Raw genomic sequence first — 17,090 nt, 5'->3', positions numbered from 1 at the left:
GTGGCTGGAATCTTACCATCTCGTTCTCGTCTCCTTCATTGAGCAAAGCATGCTGGCCCTTTTCAAGGTGGTCCCCCATGGAAAGGCGCTCCACTCCTGCTCCCCGAACCTTGCTTGCAGATGCTTCCAGGACCAACTCCAGAGCCACCTCCAGACCTCTGAATGAAAGAGTTAATGATCCTCCAGGTTAAAAACTCCTTCTTGAGCACACACCTTCTTTCAGCAAATGACAATACTTAGCAAAGTGGACTCCTCCCCCGGGCACTTTGTGCCAGGAGGAATTTCTGGCTGCTCCCTGCTCCTGCATTCTCTCGAGGCAGCTGTCTCCGAGGAAGCCGCTCCCATGCCGATCTTTTTGTACCCAATTTACAGGGAAAAGAACTCAGTGCCTGCCCACAGTCTGCCAGCCTAAGGCATCTGACTGCAAATCCAGCAGGACAATGAGGAGTTGGCAGGAACCTCTGGAGAAGCAGGCTCAAGAACTCCCAGGTCGCTGCTTTATTCCCAGAAACTAAGAAACTGGGGTGTGGGGAGGCTAAAAGAACTAAGGTTTTCATTTGCTTAGTTGAAATCCCTGATTCATAGGGTTTCAGTGCGGTTCTCATTCGTTTTGCTTGCAAATAGTACAGATTATTCACAATCCACCTTAACAAATATTTATAATTCAATTTCCTTTTTGCAAACACACAGAAATATTCCATTTGGTATGTGTATAGACTTAGGCTTGCTTTTCTTGAAAAACATGTAGTAAAGGCATAAAAGTATAATCAACTATTCCAGGCAGTCTTTTTCAGGTCAGCTCTTAGAGATGTCTAGAAACAAAATATTCGCGTGATCAAACAACAAAAATGGGGGTGTTTGGTTCTGTTTCTTTGACTTTTTCTTTATTTTTATTTTATGTGTATAGGTTTTAACCTGCATATAAGTCTATGCACCATGTGTGTACCTGGTCCCTTCAACAGCCAGAGGAGGGCACCCGGTCTCCTAGAACTGTAATCACAAATGGTTGTAAGCTGCCATGTGTGGGCTGGGAATCAAACCCAGGTCTTCTGGAAAAGCAACAAGTACTCCCTTCACCACTGAGCAATCTCTCCAGTCACCCTCAATAATTTTTTTATTTAAACACAAGTTATGAAAAAATTGGTTTTATCATAGACGCCTGGAATGGCCAGGTCACATTCATTCTCCTCAAGCTGATGTCAGAATTCAAATAGATACATAAGTCTGCTAGGAGGCAGCTTCTTATTCTGCAAGCTGGAAATAAGTCTAGGATAACTGTGGAGTCCCAGTGTGGTGTGGAGAGGCATGGAAAGAGATGTATCAGTCACACATCTCCGAGCTAGTCTTGTGTGGCCTTTGACCTATAAGAACTGACTTGGAGAACCTGGAAATACCTGTCAGGAATGCCAAGGGAAGGGAACGGTGAACTGTAAAAGTGTGCTGACAGCACTGACCAAGTGTCATGGCTGCTTTTAGACTAAATGGTGAGTTTTAGCATCAGTCGGTAGCACAGTGGCTAAGAACGTGTACTTTAAAATTGAATGGCTTGGCTTCAAATTTGGGTCTTACCAGGTAGCACCTTTGCCACTTTGGGATATAGCGAGCTACATAAACTCCATCAACCTCTATTTGCTTGAACGTATGTGAGAATAAAGACAACAAAACCTCCCTCTTGAAGCCATATCTTGAGAAATAGGACCTGGGAAGATGTTCAGTAAAAGGTAGTTAATGTCCACACACTGCCCCTTCCAGATGGCACTGATCTCTCCAACTTAACACAGGTAGCCCTCACAGATTGAGATAAAGGTGTATGAAGAAGGAAAAAGACAAACATACAGGCAGTCAGGCAGGCAGACAGACAGACAGACAGATCTTGCGCAAATGATAAAGATAAAATAAATCTAAAAAACAAAAACAAGCTAAGAAAATTCACTGTAACAGTAATCATGTATATACATATTTGTGTGTATGCAAGTACAGTGTGTAGTCCGTGGAATTTCCAAAAAATATTATTTACCCCAATAATAAAAGCAAAATTAATATTTTATCACCTGGAGACAGAGGAGGAGTAGATGGGGGAGTTACAGGGGATGGAGGAAGGAACAGAAGGAGAGAAGGGGGAAACTATGATTGAGGTGTAAAATAAATGAAAAATTAATTAACAAAAATATTTTATCACAAGGTAAACATAAGAATTTTCTTTTTAGAGATAATGAAGACAGTCTAGAATTAGTGATGGTATATCTTTGTAAATTTCCCACAATTCACTAGTTTGTATTTCAACAAGCAATCATCTAATATATTTAGCAAAGGAAATAATAAAACAAAAAGATTTCCAATTGCATCTCAACTTTAGCAAATTGGTAGGGTAAGTGGCAGAGCTAATGGGTAGGTGTGGGTCATATTTAACTCCCACCCACCCACCCCCAGCAGAACTGGCAGTGCTAGGATTGTATCCTTTCAAGAAGAACCTTGTATCTGCTTGGCAACTCACCAGTTGTGATGTTAAGTGAGTACTGATTGGGACTGCAGGAGAAACTGTATGCTGTCTTACCCCAGCAAACACATTCTCTTAATATTTAAGACAAATATGAGGGGGAAGTTAGATCCCTACAGTCATTAAAAAGATTTGGAAAGAAGGAGAAGGAGGAGGAGGAGGAGGAGGAGGAGGAGGAGGAGGAGGAGGAGGAGAAGAAGAAGAAGAAGAAGAAGAAGAAGAAGAAGAAGAAGAAGAAGAAGAAGAAGAAGAAGAAGAAGAAGAAGAAGAAGAAGAAGAAAGAAGAAGAATTTCAATCAATGTGCATCAAAACTCATGGTCCAAAGAACTGAGAAGTCTCCAGTAGTGAAATATTTTCTTCAGGCCTCTCAAAAGTGCTAGTGTTGCAAATCTAGGCTTTATGTATGTCTGCAAGTTCATGGGCACTCTTGCCTTCACTTGGCCCGACTCGGCTACACACAGGAACCCAGAGACAGCAGATAGAGTAGGACAGCCCATTTAGAGTTCATGTGCATCGAGAGGTTACTACTCCAAGCATTCTGGACAATACCCACTGTGGTTGATATTATGCTGGTCACGCGCACTCAGCAGATGAGGAAACCTCATGCTGAAAATAAGTAATGTGTGTAAATGAAAACAATTATCAAGTGTCAAAATGAACACTTGAACTCAACAATGACACAACTCTCTCAATTCATGTTCCTTCTTACTAGGACAGCACTGTTTCTATAGGTCTGTTTAGCACATCCAAAGTGATATGACCTTTCATGACCTGAAGAGCCTCTCTGTGAAAGAAGCATTTGAGAAAGGACTATATTGGGAAAATTATTCATCAGATGAAGATATGGGTACCAGGGCAGGGAGAGAGCCCTTGAAGCGATTAATCCATGGTACAGAGAAACACAGTATTTTGTTCAGAGTCACTTCCTCCTCTTCACTGCCCATAAACAAATGTAAGGGGAACAAGATGTGACAAGAAGCACAGATATGCCAGGTGGTGGTGGTGCATGCCTTTGATCCCAGAACTTGGGAGGCAGAGGCAGAGGCAGAGGCAGAGACAGAGAGGCCAATCTATGAATTCAAGGCCAGCCTGGTCTACAAGAGCTAGCTCCAAGACAGCTAGGTCTGCACAGAGAAACCCTGTCTTGAAAAACAAAAAAGAAAAAGAAAAGAAAGAAACACAGATAAACCCACCCTCTGCAGGTTTTTGAATACCAGGCCTGGGTTTGGACTTAACACAAAGAACAATGATAACGTAAGTATAGTTTGTTCTCTCAACCTGTGTTGTAGGAGCAGCTGCAATTGCATATACTGAAGCAACTGGGTCCTAATATGTAATGTTTGCACAACCTGTGGCTGATGAAGAATAAATCTTCATCTAGAATATCAGGATGATGCTCATTATTTTGTATAATTCATATTTGCCCTTAAATTTGTGGAGAGGAATGATCTTCAATAGTTAAATCTCATGTGGAAGCAAAGCCAACCCCCAAATCCTAAATCATACACAAGCCTCCTAAAGCGTGACCAAGGAAATACAAGGAAGGAGTAGGGCTAGGGAGGTTTTGTGAAGGGAGAAAGTTAGTAGAATGTTGTCCTGAATAAATTGAAATGATCAGCAAAGACACTGTTGACCACGGAGACTGAAAGCAAGTCTGCCAAGCCCATTCTAGAAACTAAGAGTTGTACTAGAGCTCATCTATCACTTGGATCTGAGAGGAATGGCTAAGAGGGAAAGCTGTTTCCACCATTCCCTGATTCTCTCTCAGCACTCATTTCTTCTCAGAAACTCTGCGCCCGTTCGACAGAAAAGTGCAAGGAGAAAAGGGAGAAAAAGTAATTAGCTACCTCTTCACGGATCTGGTATCTCTTGCCTCGCCTTCGCCTTCCTTTATCCCGGGAGCAGTCTTCAACCTCTGGAAGACTCTAATAGCTGCTAAGTAGGGATAATGGTAGTACTGGTTTCTCTGCCAGGTCATGAAGGTGCTGGTATTCCACTTGCCTGGCCCATTTAGATGGTGTGAAGATAAGTTCAGTCACGTTTCATCATATGTTAATTTCCATCTTTCATCTGACAACCTCACAGAATATTACAACATTCTGCCTTGCAACACCTCTGTGAGGCAGGGTAGTGAGTAATATATATTATTGCCCCCGTTTGGAAGCTATAGGAACTGATTCAGAAAGAGCTGTTCAAGGTCATGTGTCCTCAGCATGCAGTAGAACTGGAAAGAGATGAATCAATTCTGTCTGGTCATCATTGGCATTAAGTTGGCTCAGGCTTCCCCCTCAGTCCTCATTGCACCAATCTGACGTTTGTAAAGCTTCCCAGCATGATCTAAATTCAAAGGTTTATTGTTATTATTAATTATCCTAATCTGCACTAATATATACTTGGTACACAATACTGTAACAAGCAAAGATGAGATGTGCCAGAGAGGAATTACCTGCCTCAAGGTGGTGGTGTGAAGTTTAATTGAATTAATTAATGTTTGTAAAATGTTTAGCAACACTAGGATTAAAGGGTCTAATGCAAAGATACAATGTCTCCCCATTAATTACAGGAGAAAAGAGCAAGCTAATGGCTATGCTTCTAGAAGAATTGCTCTCCACCATCTGGGCTCAGGGTTGAGTTCTGACCTTCGTGACAGCTTGAGGAGGCCTGTCCCATATTCACAAGAACTTTTCTTGCTGTTATTTTTTTTAATTAAAGTTTTAAAAAAAGTTGCTCTCTGGAGGCAAGAACATTCCCTTCTGTAAAGATTACTTTGGTAGGCGACTGCTAGGACAGTTGACTCCAGGTCATTAAACACAGTCTTTAAAAACAGAAACCAAGACTTGGTCTTTCTGAAGAATTGCCATTGATGACAGTGTATTTAATTTTGAGAATTTTTGAAAATCTGAATATACAAAGAAATACGTGTTAGAATGCTACTAGTAAGAATCAGAAGCTATGACAACTTGCTTGGGCCTCCTCATTGCTCAAAAGAAATAAGAGCTCTGGAGAAACTGGGAAATGATTTGTCCTGCTGTCTGCAAGAGCTGAGTCACACACAAACATTTGCATTTCCTATAATGTGTTTCACCCCCAGCCACATGGCTACTCAGGTTTTTTTGTTTGATTGGTTTTTGGGTTTTGGTTGTTTTTTTTTTATTTGGTGGGCGGGGGACTAGCAAAGAATATTTGGGAGGAAATCTCCCGTTTGAATATTAAAAATAAGCTTTCATTTGCAAAGCAGGGATTTAAACAGAATATTCCAGAACTAAACAATTGAACATAGTCATGACAATATTATCAAGTCATGGGCCAGTTCCAAGCATTCGTGTAACATATAGAGGATTTAGAGTATGGCATTCACTCATCCCTGGGTTAAAAATGTCTAGTTAGGGAATTAAGGAAACTGCGATGTTAACGAAGAAGTTCAACTAAACAGGAAATTGAAGGATGTGGTTGTCTTTGCTTAAGTGCTTAGCAGAGCAAGTGACCAATGAGGAAGAGGAAGAAAGGAAGTTGCAGTGTGCAGAGTACAGGAATGGAACCGGTGATACTTGCAAATATACAAAGGCTCCATGGTCTTTGTCCACTAGGGCCTAAGCTCCTGTGAGAAACCTTTGACCTGGGGCAGAGATCCAGTTTGGGTTGGTAGCCCAGCAAGGGGAAGGTGATTGTCCTCTCCTAGGAAGGGTTTGGGTTTGAGGCAGGCTATCAGGCAGGTGCTGAGGAACAGTAGTTCCCACAGTGATCCTTAGGTTTGGGATGAGGCTGGAGCCCATTTAACAGAGCATAACCTCTCATCAGACAGGGTGGCAGTGTGACTACAAAGTCTGTCTGGGTTCAGTTTCTCTGCTGGAGTCTGGAGTGACTGGGAGAGAGAACAGAAGAAGGGAACAAGCAATCTGTGAACAGGCCTCACTCAGGAATCAAGAATAATCACTTGCTGGGGACAGGAATGAGGAACGGCTAAGGGTGCCCTGGGTCTCCACATTCGCTGTCTTCCCAACAGTCCACTTTAGGGTGCTGGTTGCTGTTTTCCATGTCATCAGCAAGAGAAATAATGTCAGATGGGATTCCAAGTGGATAAATCCATGATATGATATTTTAAGGATAAAATGACTTAAACTACCAATAAATACAATTCAGCTTTTAGTTCTACATGACGTGCCTTTCTGTGCCCTGAGCAAATTGATAAAGGGAGACGTGATTTCCAAACTGGGGAAGGGAAAATGAACTCTTATAGTCAAACCTTCCCCCAGTTAGTGTGGCATCAAAGGGAAGATGTCCACAAGTCCTCCATCAGCTTTGACAAAGCACCTCAACTCAGCAGGTCATTTAAGGGGCCTGGAGAGATGGCACTGCTTTTCAGAGCTTCCTGCTTCTGTAGGACCCAAGGTTGGTTTCCAGAGCTTAGGTGTGAGGTGGAGTGGGCTCACAAGCACCTGTTACTCCAGCTCCAGGGGATCCTAAACCCTCTTCTAGCCTCCATGGGCACCAGCACAAACAAGGCGCTCGTATACACACACACACACACACACACACACACGCACACACACACACACGAACGTGAGCGCTTCAATAAATAAAAATTAATAATATACAGGTAACTCTGAAATGTGCTTCCAAGCAACAACTCGACTCCCAGTAGCTACGCCCTTTCTATCAGAAGCATTTGTGGCTGACTCAGCACATGCTTGCCTGCATTCCCCTCTCCTACCTGAATCTGCTTCTGAGTGAAGTCGTACTTCCCCACCCCTGGGAAAGGAGCCAACGTCTCCTCATCCCCAACCAGTCTCTCTGGCACCAGGAGTTTCATTATAGGCAGGTCACAAGCTCTGTTGCTTGTTCTTCTTGTTTTTACCTTATTCATCCCACAGGAGACAGCAGAAAACAGTTCTTTACTAGTGGGGTGTGTCAATGACCCTAAGGCTTTCAGAGATCCTGCATCTGGTTTTTGTAAAAGTGGTAAACACATCTTGGTGTGTGATGTGCTGCATATAAAAATATTTAGACAAAAGAGTCTTTGGACTTGGGTTTGTAATCAATGCTCCCTGTTCTCTCTACCAGTCATCTCCCATAGCTTTGCTACACAGAAACAAAGTCTACCCTGACAATAGCTGATGGAAGCAGAAGCAGAAATTCACAGCTAAGCACTGAGTCGAACTCCTGGAATCCAGTTGTAGAGAGGGAGGAGTGATGAGCAAAGGTTCAAGACCATGCTGGGGAAACCCACAGAAACAGCTGACCTGAGCAAGTGAGAGCTCACAGACTCCAGACTGACAGCTGGAGAACCTGCATAAGCTGGAACTAAGCACCCCGAACGTGAGTGTCAGTTGGGGATCTTGGGCAATCTATGGGGCCCCTGGTAATGGAACCAGTATTTATCCCTAGTACTTAAACTGGCTTTTTGGATCCCATGCCCTATGGTAGGATACTCTCTCAGCCTATATACATGGGGGGAGGAGACTTGGTCCTGCCCCAATGATGTAACAGACTTTGATGAGCCCCCATCGGATGCCTCACCCTCTCTGAGAAGTGGATGAGGGATGGGAGAGAGAGGGAGGGAGAGGGAAGTGGGATTGGTATGTAAAATATGACTGTTTTTAATTTAAATTTTAAAAACCAGTTTTAAAAAATCAGACAGCCTATGACAGCACCACCATTCCATGACTGTGGAAAATTTGGCAAGATACTTGATTACCCTAAACTTTTATTTTCTGACCTATGAAATAGCATAACACTATGACAGAATCCTGTGGGATTATTGTGAGGATAACTAAAATAACATAAACATGCCCAGGGCAATGTCCAATAGTTTATAATGACATTTTAAAGAAAACTTGTTGGTAGAAACTGAAGAGAACTACACCTGAGACCTGAGTCTTTTTTCCTGCTCTAAAAGTATATATATAATTTATCCTGAGCAATAACAACACTTGAGGTTTCATAACATCTTATTTCAAAATATACTACAGAACCGAGGCAGAAAAAAATAGCATGAAAACAGACTTGTGGAGCCATGGAATAGACAATCTAGAAACAAGCACACATAGCCACAGCCATCAATACAAAAGCATCAAAAATGAACATCACAACAAAGATAGACTGCTTAGCTAGTAGTACCAAGAAAACTAAATGCACAAACACACAAATCTAAATCAGAACCTTATCACTCACCATACTCAAAAATCAACTCAAAATGAATGACAGACCTTAGTGCAATCCCTAAACTTGGAAACTACTGACAGAGAAAGTGTGACAGAAGCACTTCAAGATCTGGGCACACAATAGTTTCCAAATAGAGCTCCCATAGCTCAGAAAATCACAGCAAGACTTAATTAATGGGATCCCCTTTTGTTTCTGCACAAGAAAACACATAATCAATCAAGTGGAGAGGCACCTAAAGCAAATCTTGGCCAGACATTTACCTTGTTAGGCATTTGTATTTAAAATATACAAAAAACTCAAAAATTAAACAAGTGAGCAAGTGTGCAAGTCAATAAGAGGGCATTTGAAGTGAACAGACGCTCTAAATATTTTTAAGTGTGTGTGTGTGTGAGAGAGAGAGAGAGAGAGAGAGAGAGAGAGAGAGAGAGAGAGAGACTCAGAATTTACCAATTCAATTAAATTGTCTGGGGATGGGGATGGGGGATGGGTGGCCAGTAAGCAATATGGACCCATCCACATGACTCCCCCCCCAACCCTGGTATTTCAGTCATCTGTGACTATACACAGATTTTTTTATTCTTATTCAACTTTTATTCAGCTTTTTAAATTCAGTTTTTCTACAAATAAGTACCTTTTCCTTTTATTTGTTCAAAATGGCTTGGCTTAAAAAGATTTTAATGTTTGATGTTAGACATTTGTTAAAAGTAAAAACGAATGTTCTGAAATACTGTTTGACAGTATTTATCATATAGCATATACTGCAATTATCACACCTACTAGGAACATTTGCCATCACCCCATGCTGTAAGTTACAACTCATTGTCATGTCATCAGCTCCTGGAAGGTTGTCTTCCAATGTCCACATACACGCCATGGCACACACATGCCTCCTCTCTCTCTGACACACACACACTCACACACACACACAATTATTTCAATGCTCTATAGATTGTGAAGCATAATTTCTCCTCATTTTCTCTCCCCTGATGAGATTATTTATAGGGTATTATTATAGAAAAAGTATTTCCTATCATGTATCAACTCATCAATATATGAATATATGTCTATTGATTTTCTGCTTTTTTTAATTTTTATTGCTTCTTTCGCACCATGCATCTTGATTCCACCCATCTCACTGTCCCCCTTGCATTCACCCTCTGCCCCTGCAACCTCCCCCCAAAATAAAGTGAAGTAAAATTTAACAGAAAAGAACAAAAAAAGGAAAAGAAAAATCTTATCATGGAAGCTGTAGTGGGACGCAGTGAGTCACACAGTATACACCCTGTAGTAAAAATACCTTTATTTGCAAGGGTTCATTACAATGAGGCATTGGTCTGGTTCGAGGACTCAGGTTTATGCTACACTATAAACACTGGGACTTCACTGGGACTCCTCTTGGATAACCTGTTATTGCCCGGTGGTCCTGGAAATCCTGCAGTTTTGGATCTGCAGTGCTGGCCCCTTCACACGCTCCAGCAGATCATAGATGGGGTGGAGTTGGGATGGGCCGATTCATAGCCTTGGTTCTGGGCCTGAGTGATTGCAAGCCCGCTGAACTCTCCAGCATCCTCACCACCAGAATGAGCTCTCCAGCACTGCCCCAGATAGTTCACTCTATGCTGCAAGCAGCAGGAGGCATGGCCGGTTCTCCTACTCTTATGACGGGGCCAGCTCTACTGTGTTGCCCAGGCAAAGTTCTGGGGTTGCTCTCTCCAGTGCTGCAGCTGGTGAGGGGCAGAGCCAGCTCTCCTCTCCCACCTACCGCAGGCAGCGAGGGGAGGGCATCTCTCCCCCACCCACACCACTATACCGCAGATGGGGGCGGGGCCAGCTCTCACATGCTCACAGTCTCGAGGCTCACCTGCACCCCTGTTAATAAGAGCAGCTCCAGGAGAGGTGCAGGGCCCACTTTCCCAAGTGCTGCAGCTGGTGAAGGGCAGAGTCCCCTCTCTTGTCTGCCATAGGTGGCGAGGGGTAGGTGGGGGGCAATTCTAATGATTTTTGAAATGTTTACATCTGAAAAATGGAAATAGTAAATTAATAAGGTGTTAATGAAGAGATGTTAGAAGAAATCATTGGGTTCTAGGCTTCAAACAAGAATACCCTTCAACTACCTTATCATCTATCCTCCACCTAATCTCAATCTCCTCTCACATCCTATTCTCTAACAAAGGCTCTGAAATGTGCAGGCTTTGAACCTTCACCAAGCAGTGTTTGTACCCAGGTTAGCAGTGACAGGGCCAGAGGAAACCATTTGCCTCTATCAGCTTCAAGTTTTTCATTTGGGACCAAAGCAGCAGTTCTCAACCTGTGGGTCATGACCCGTTTTGGAAGTCAAGGGACACCTTTCACAGGAACTGCATATCAGATACTCTGCATAGCAGATATTTATGTTACCATTCAAAATAGTAGCAAAATCAGTTATGAAGTAGCAATGAAAATAATTGTATGGTGGGGGGGTCACCAAAACATGAGGAACTGTACTAAAGGGTCACAGCATTAGGAAGGTTGAGAATCTCTGGACTAAAGGGTATGTCTTCCCTTAAATGAGATATTATATATAGAATGTTTAGCACAGTGACAGCCATGTGTAAACTGCTGTGATAGTTATTATCACTAAAAGTGTACTAAATTTTTCCAGACATGGTTGAAAAAGCAAAACACAAAACATATATCCATAGGTCCATAGTGATTAAATAACACAGCAAATAAACAGGTGAGTAATAGGATAGATAAATCTGTACAGAAGAATTCCAGATAAGCTGTGTAGAGGCCCTTCAAGGGCAGCACAGCTCTATTTCTTGGTGTGAGCTACGCTCAGCGACTCCCTTACAAAGAGTCTAAAATATAGGTCAGCAGAGAAGCCTAACAAGCATTTCTCAGTAAGGCAATCGAGGTTAAAAATCAAAATTGTTATGTCATGCGGATAAGTCATAAGAATAGCCCTTTGTTTCTTTGTGGTCTGTGCTCTAAATCTGAGAATGCTGTGTAAGTGTGAGTGAAAACATCAGACAAATGTGAACCAAGCGATAGTGTATAAAGTATCTCGTTAAAGTCATTAAGATCAGCAGAAACACAGAGGTTCTGAGAAAATCCTAGTCTTGATGAGCCAAAGGAATCATGGGCAGGGCAGCGTGGTATGGTATGGTGGATGGGCATTTGCTTTAAAAGACCAAACAAATGAAGAGGTTTAGTTAATACTACCATATCAGGACTGGCTCCTTACTTGTGATAACTGTTCTGTACTAATGTCAGATATCAGCAGGACAAACTTGCTTTGGGGCCCATGGGAACTCCCTGAACTATCTTTATAATTTTCTTTAGAAACACAAAAATTATTCTTCAAAAGTTTAGTTCAATCCAGTGTGACTAGGATGCATCATTACAGTAACTGTACAACATCCCTGTGTTATCAACTTATTAACAACCAAAGATGTCTGGTGCCAATGTCAGCATGTAGATTTAGATTTGTTATAAACTGACTTGGTTTTTAGTCAAATAAACCTTGGTTTACTGAGACAACTTTGCCTCCTAGTGGCATAATGGTCTATCTACATTTTGTACCCAAGAGTCCTTTTTTTTTAATCAGTGGAAATACAAGGGATCAGGTTAGAGCGAAGGATGGAAGGAGAGAGTACTGCGAGACACAATTGGAATCTGGGATGAGACAGAAACCTAGAGCAATCCCAGGAACCTATGAGGGTGATCCTAACTAAGACTCCTAGAGGCAGGGGATATGGAGCTTGAACTGGCTATCTCCTATAACCAGGCAAGATTTCCAGTGAAGGAACTGGTACACCAATCACACCACAAACCCTTCAACCTGTAGTTTGTCTTGCCTACAGGATGGGCTGGGGTAAAAATAGAGCAGAAATTATGGGAATGCCCAACTAAGGACTGGAGACCCATGCCCTGAGAGGGAGCTCACCCCTGAGTGACAAGACCCAGAGACAGGATAGCCCAGAGACCTAGGATAGAATCAAACACAACTGGGAGTGAGGGGCGGTCAATGAAATGATTCCTAATGATATTCTGCCATATTCATAGATTGGTACCAGGCCCAGGTGTAATCAGACAGACTTCACCCAGTAACTGATAGAAACAGATTCAGAGACTCACAGCCAAACATTATGCAGAGTTAGGGGAATCCTGCGAGCCAGTGGAGTGAAGGACACCATAAGAAAACCCAAAGAACCAACTAACCTAGACGTGTAGAGTCTCTCAGAGACCGAACCAACAACCAGAGAGCCTGAATGGAATTGACTTAGGCCCTCTGTCTATATGTCACAGTTGTGTAGTTTGGTGTTCTTGGGAGACTCCTAGCAGTGGGAGCAGGGGTTATGTCTTATTCTGTTACCTGCTTTTGGGACCCTTTCCTCACACTGGACTGTCCATCCAGCCTTAATAGTGTCAGTGAGGAGGCCACAGAAATCTCTGGGGCTTTGAGTAGTAGACTAGTGTTCACCATGGCATACAAATGAACTTTGGGAGCCCATTCCACATGGAGGGATGCTCTCTCAGCCTGGGCACATGGGGAAAGGCCTAGGTCCTGCCCTGGATGAAATGACAGACTCTGAAGATCCCCCTTGGAAGACCTCACCCTCCCTGGGAAGGGGAGGTGGAATGTGGTGGGGGATTGAGGAGCTGGTGAGGGCGGGGGAGGAGGGGAGGGAGAGAGATCTGGGATTGACATGTGAAGCAAACGTGTTTCTAATTTAAATTTAAAAAAATAAAAAAGTTTAAAAAAGAAGTCTGGCCTGGAGCCAGGCAATGGTTGCCCATACCTTTAATCTCAGCAATCAGGAGGCACAGATAGGCAGATCTCAGTGAGTTCCAGGCCAGCCTCGTCTACAAATCAAGTTCTAGGACAGCCAGGACTGTTACAGAGGAGGAGGAGGAGGAGGAGGAGGAGGAGGAGGAGGAGGAGGAGGAGGAGGAGGAAGAAGGAGGAGGAAGAGGAGGAGGAGAGGAGGAGAAGGAGAAGAAGAAGAAGAGAAGAAGAAGAAGATTAGTCTGTAGTATATAGACAGAAATAAGTAAACAATTTCTATCCTACCTCTCGAAAATCATCCCAGATAATTCTCTATGATTACAAAAGTAATCTTGGAAGCCATATTGCCAGAAGGAATATGTAGCTAAAAATAAGTGTACCTCTGTCTCCTGCCTTTCACAGATTGCCCTTTTGTGTATCAAAATAAGAAGGAAATAACATTTTGTTATGATTAAAACCCTAAGATTTGAGAGGCGTTTCTTGGTTATGACAGCATATCCTATCAGATTCCAGTTAATACAGTTATGAAGTCTATACCATATGCAAGGCAGTGCTCACATATATCATTACATAATGAGATATACCACAATCTCACAGTAGTGCAACAATATAGAAATAATAGCCTAAAATTAATACCCCAATTTACCATACACATCCAGTGGTTATTCCTTCATTTTTTTCAGTCTAAATCTCACCCATTCCCAAAGTAGTGATAAACCAAGTATAGGAAAGGAAACCAAGAATTAAGGGTTCTAGCTTGTTGAATATAAACATGTAAAGGCCTGTATGGTAGTTTGAATGTAATTGACCCCCATAATCTCATAGGAAATGGCATTATTAGGAGATGTTGCTTTGTTGGAGTGGGTATGACCTTGTTGGAGAAATTGTGTCACTCTGGGAATGGGCTTTGAGATTTCCTGTGCTCAGGATACTTCCCAGTGTCTCAGTCAACTTACTATTGCCTGCAGAAGTTGGACCCTCAACTACTTCTCCAGTACCATGTCTGCCTGTAATACACCGTGCTCCCCGCCATGATGACAATGAACTGAACCTCTGTCAGTGAGCCACTCTAATTAAATGTTTTCATTTATAAGAGTTGCCGTGGTCATGGTGCCTCTTCACAACAATAAAACCCCTAAGGCAACCTGCTTATTTAGAACTCCTGGGAGGACATGACTATGCAGCTCAGGAGTAGGAGCAGTTACTAGCATGCACAAGGTTCCAGAATTATTCTTCAGCACTGTGAACAAACAAATAACGACAACCAAAAAAAAAAGTTCAATCACCTCTCCTATTCATATTATCAAGTAAGTGAACCACCAGAGAAACACTCATTTTGCCTTTTCTCCATGTGGATACCACAGCTGCTAGGATGGGTCTCTGAACTGGAAGGCAGCTTATCACACTCTCCTGGTGGTATTTGTGAGCTGTGGTAGGTTTCTACTGCTCATCTTGACCCTTTCTACCATCAAGAAATTCAAGACCAAGAGCATTAGAGGGAAAGGAGGGCTTCAAGGATGGGAGATAATAAGCATCAAGTATAACGGTACTCAACTTTCCTAATGCTGTGACCTTCATGCTGTGGTGACCCCCAACCATAAAATTATTTTCATTGCTACTTTATAACTGTAATTTTGCTACTGTTATGAATTGTAATGTAAATAAAATTATTTTCATTGCTACTTCATAACTGTAATTTTGCTACTGTTATGAATTGTAATGTAAATGACTGATATGCAGGATATCTGATATGTGACCCTGAGTGGGGTCCTGACCCACAGGTTGAGAACCACTGATCAAGTAGAAGGAAGCTGTCCTTTGGTAATGCATTACTGAACCCACCTGTGATAAGGAGGAGGCAGCAAACTAGAAAGAAGTTTGGATCACATAGAGGTTGCCAAAGAGAATCCTAGGCAGAGTAAGTCAACAGCCAATATATATTTTGTTTATTGTATGAGTTAAGTTTGGGAATAGGAAGGAAATAGAGAATATCTAAAAGGGAAGAAAATATTCCAAAATGAGGAGGAAAAAAATGCCTCTACTCCAGGACAGAAGGCCTTAGTACCTTGGCGGATGAGATCTTTTTGTGGGCTTAGGCATGGCATTGACCTAGAGGGGGGAGAATTATACACACTGCCAGACAAATAGGAACTCAAGAACAGAATAAATAAATACATACATAGATAAATGGTAAAAGTTATCAAAGGTAGAAATGTTTAAATACAATGAAGAAAAGCAGTGGTGTCTGCTTAGAGAAGTGTGCAGGGTCATGCCCAGCCACTGGCGCTACAATTAAAAAGTCTATGTAGATGCATAATTTCATTGTAAATTTTCCTGTAAATACATGATCAGTTACTCTCATTAATTTGACAAAGATGTTGTTAGCATTATTAGCCTACAGGTTTGTATCTGACATGAATATTGCTTGATATTTTCCTAAACACTCAATAAGAAGAAAATATGAGATCTATTAAAACACACTTCTAAATTTAACTTGCTGTACTGTCATTTTTCCATTGCATTCTTAAGATGAGATGATCAATCCAATGGTCAGTCAAGCCCTGATTTGTAGTGTGCTAATTTCTGTGGTATGTTTACTGTCACTATGACTAATTTCAAGCTACCAGAAAGACATCACTTAATGAAGAGCTGGAAGAAACACACAATAGCAACCATTATATATTTCTTCTAGTTACTTTTCAATTGCTGTGAAAAAACACTGCCTAAAAACAACACAGGAGTATTATTTTCTGTTACATTTCCAAGTGGCACTCAATCATGGAGGGAAGTTAAGGCAGGAACTCACGCAGGGATCTGGAGGCAGAAACTGGAGAAGAGATCATAGAAGAATGCTGCTTACTGGCTTGCTTCATCAGGCCTGTTCAGCTGCTTTTTTTACCAGGCTCATCTGACTAGGAATGACACCACCCACAGTGGCCTGGACCCTCCAACATCAATTAGCAATTAAGAAAATGCTCCATAGACAAGTCTACTGGTCAATTTGACAGAAGCAATTCCTCAACTGAGGTTCCCTCTTCCTAGATTACTAGTTGGTATCAAGTTTACAAAAAGAGAATCAGTACAATCATATAAGTAACAGAAATGAATAACCAAGCAAGCAGAAAGCAGACCTTAATAATGAGACAGGAAATCCCACAAATGCTATTCTAGTTTTTATAATTCTGTGACTCTAATGAGCTTGCTATTTCACATTCTGCGTGGATGGAAAGAACCCCTTAGGAGCCTTAATCTTTTAGAAGATTCCAGAAGTATTTCAGGGTATGTAGGGAAAGGAAAACACCATTCTCTTTCTAGCTTTAGACTCTCTATTCTTCAGTCTTTGTTTCCCTAGAGCATATACTTCAGGCATCTTTGCAAAATCCTATTATTGCACTTAATTCCTCACACATGTACTGGTGACATCCTAGAAGTAAAGGAATTATAAAATCTGGGTACCTTTCCAATATGGGAAGGAAAAGAGGAAACAAAAAAATTAACATATATTTAATTTTCAAAAGTTTTATCCCTCCTCAGTAGTTAGTAAAGCAGAGACTGGACTTTGGCTTGAATATTTGTAATACAGATAAATTTTTTCATTTGAAAAGATACAACAGTCTTCAGTGACAGTATTTCTTTTTAACTCAATATATGTTTTATTT

General features: G+C 41.7%; 1 protein-coding gene across 2 annotated transcripts in view; it reads right to left on the bottom strand.

Moving 5' to 3' along the window:
• Nucleotides 1-391, bottom strand: part of Atp13a4 (ATPase 13A4) — a 136,177-nt gene extending 135,786 nt beyond the window's left edge. The window contains exon 1 of one of the 2 annotated variants that reach the window (XM_040750999.1): nucleotides 17-391. In XM_040750999.1, coding sequence (XP_040606933.1) covers nucleotides 17-79 — 63 coding nt within the window. In that variant the 5' untranslated portion in view covers nucleotides 80-391. The remainder of the gene's footprint in view (nucleotides 1-16) is intronic. The other variant, XM_040750998.1, reaches the window with a different exon arrangement.
• Between the last annotated feature and the right edge of the window lie 16,699 nt (nucleotides 392-17,090).

The sequence above is a fragment of the Mesocricetus auratus genome, unplaced genomic scaffold (assembly GCF_017639785.1).
Source record: "Mesocricetus auratus isolate SY011 unplaced genomic scaffold, BCM_Maur_2.0 Super-Scaffold_100008, whole genome shotgun sequence".
In the NCBI taxonomy this organism is placed as follows: domain Eukaryota; kingdom Metazoa; phylum Chordata; class Mammalia; order Rodentia; family Cricetidae; genus Mesocricetus; species Mesocricetus auratus.
The sequence above is the reverse complement of the archived record's forward strand: the minus strand, read 5'-3'. Positions and strand labels throughout refer to the sequence as shown.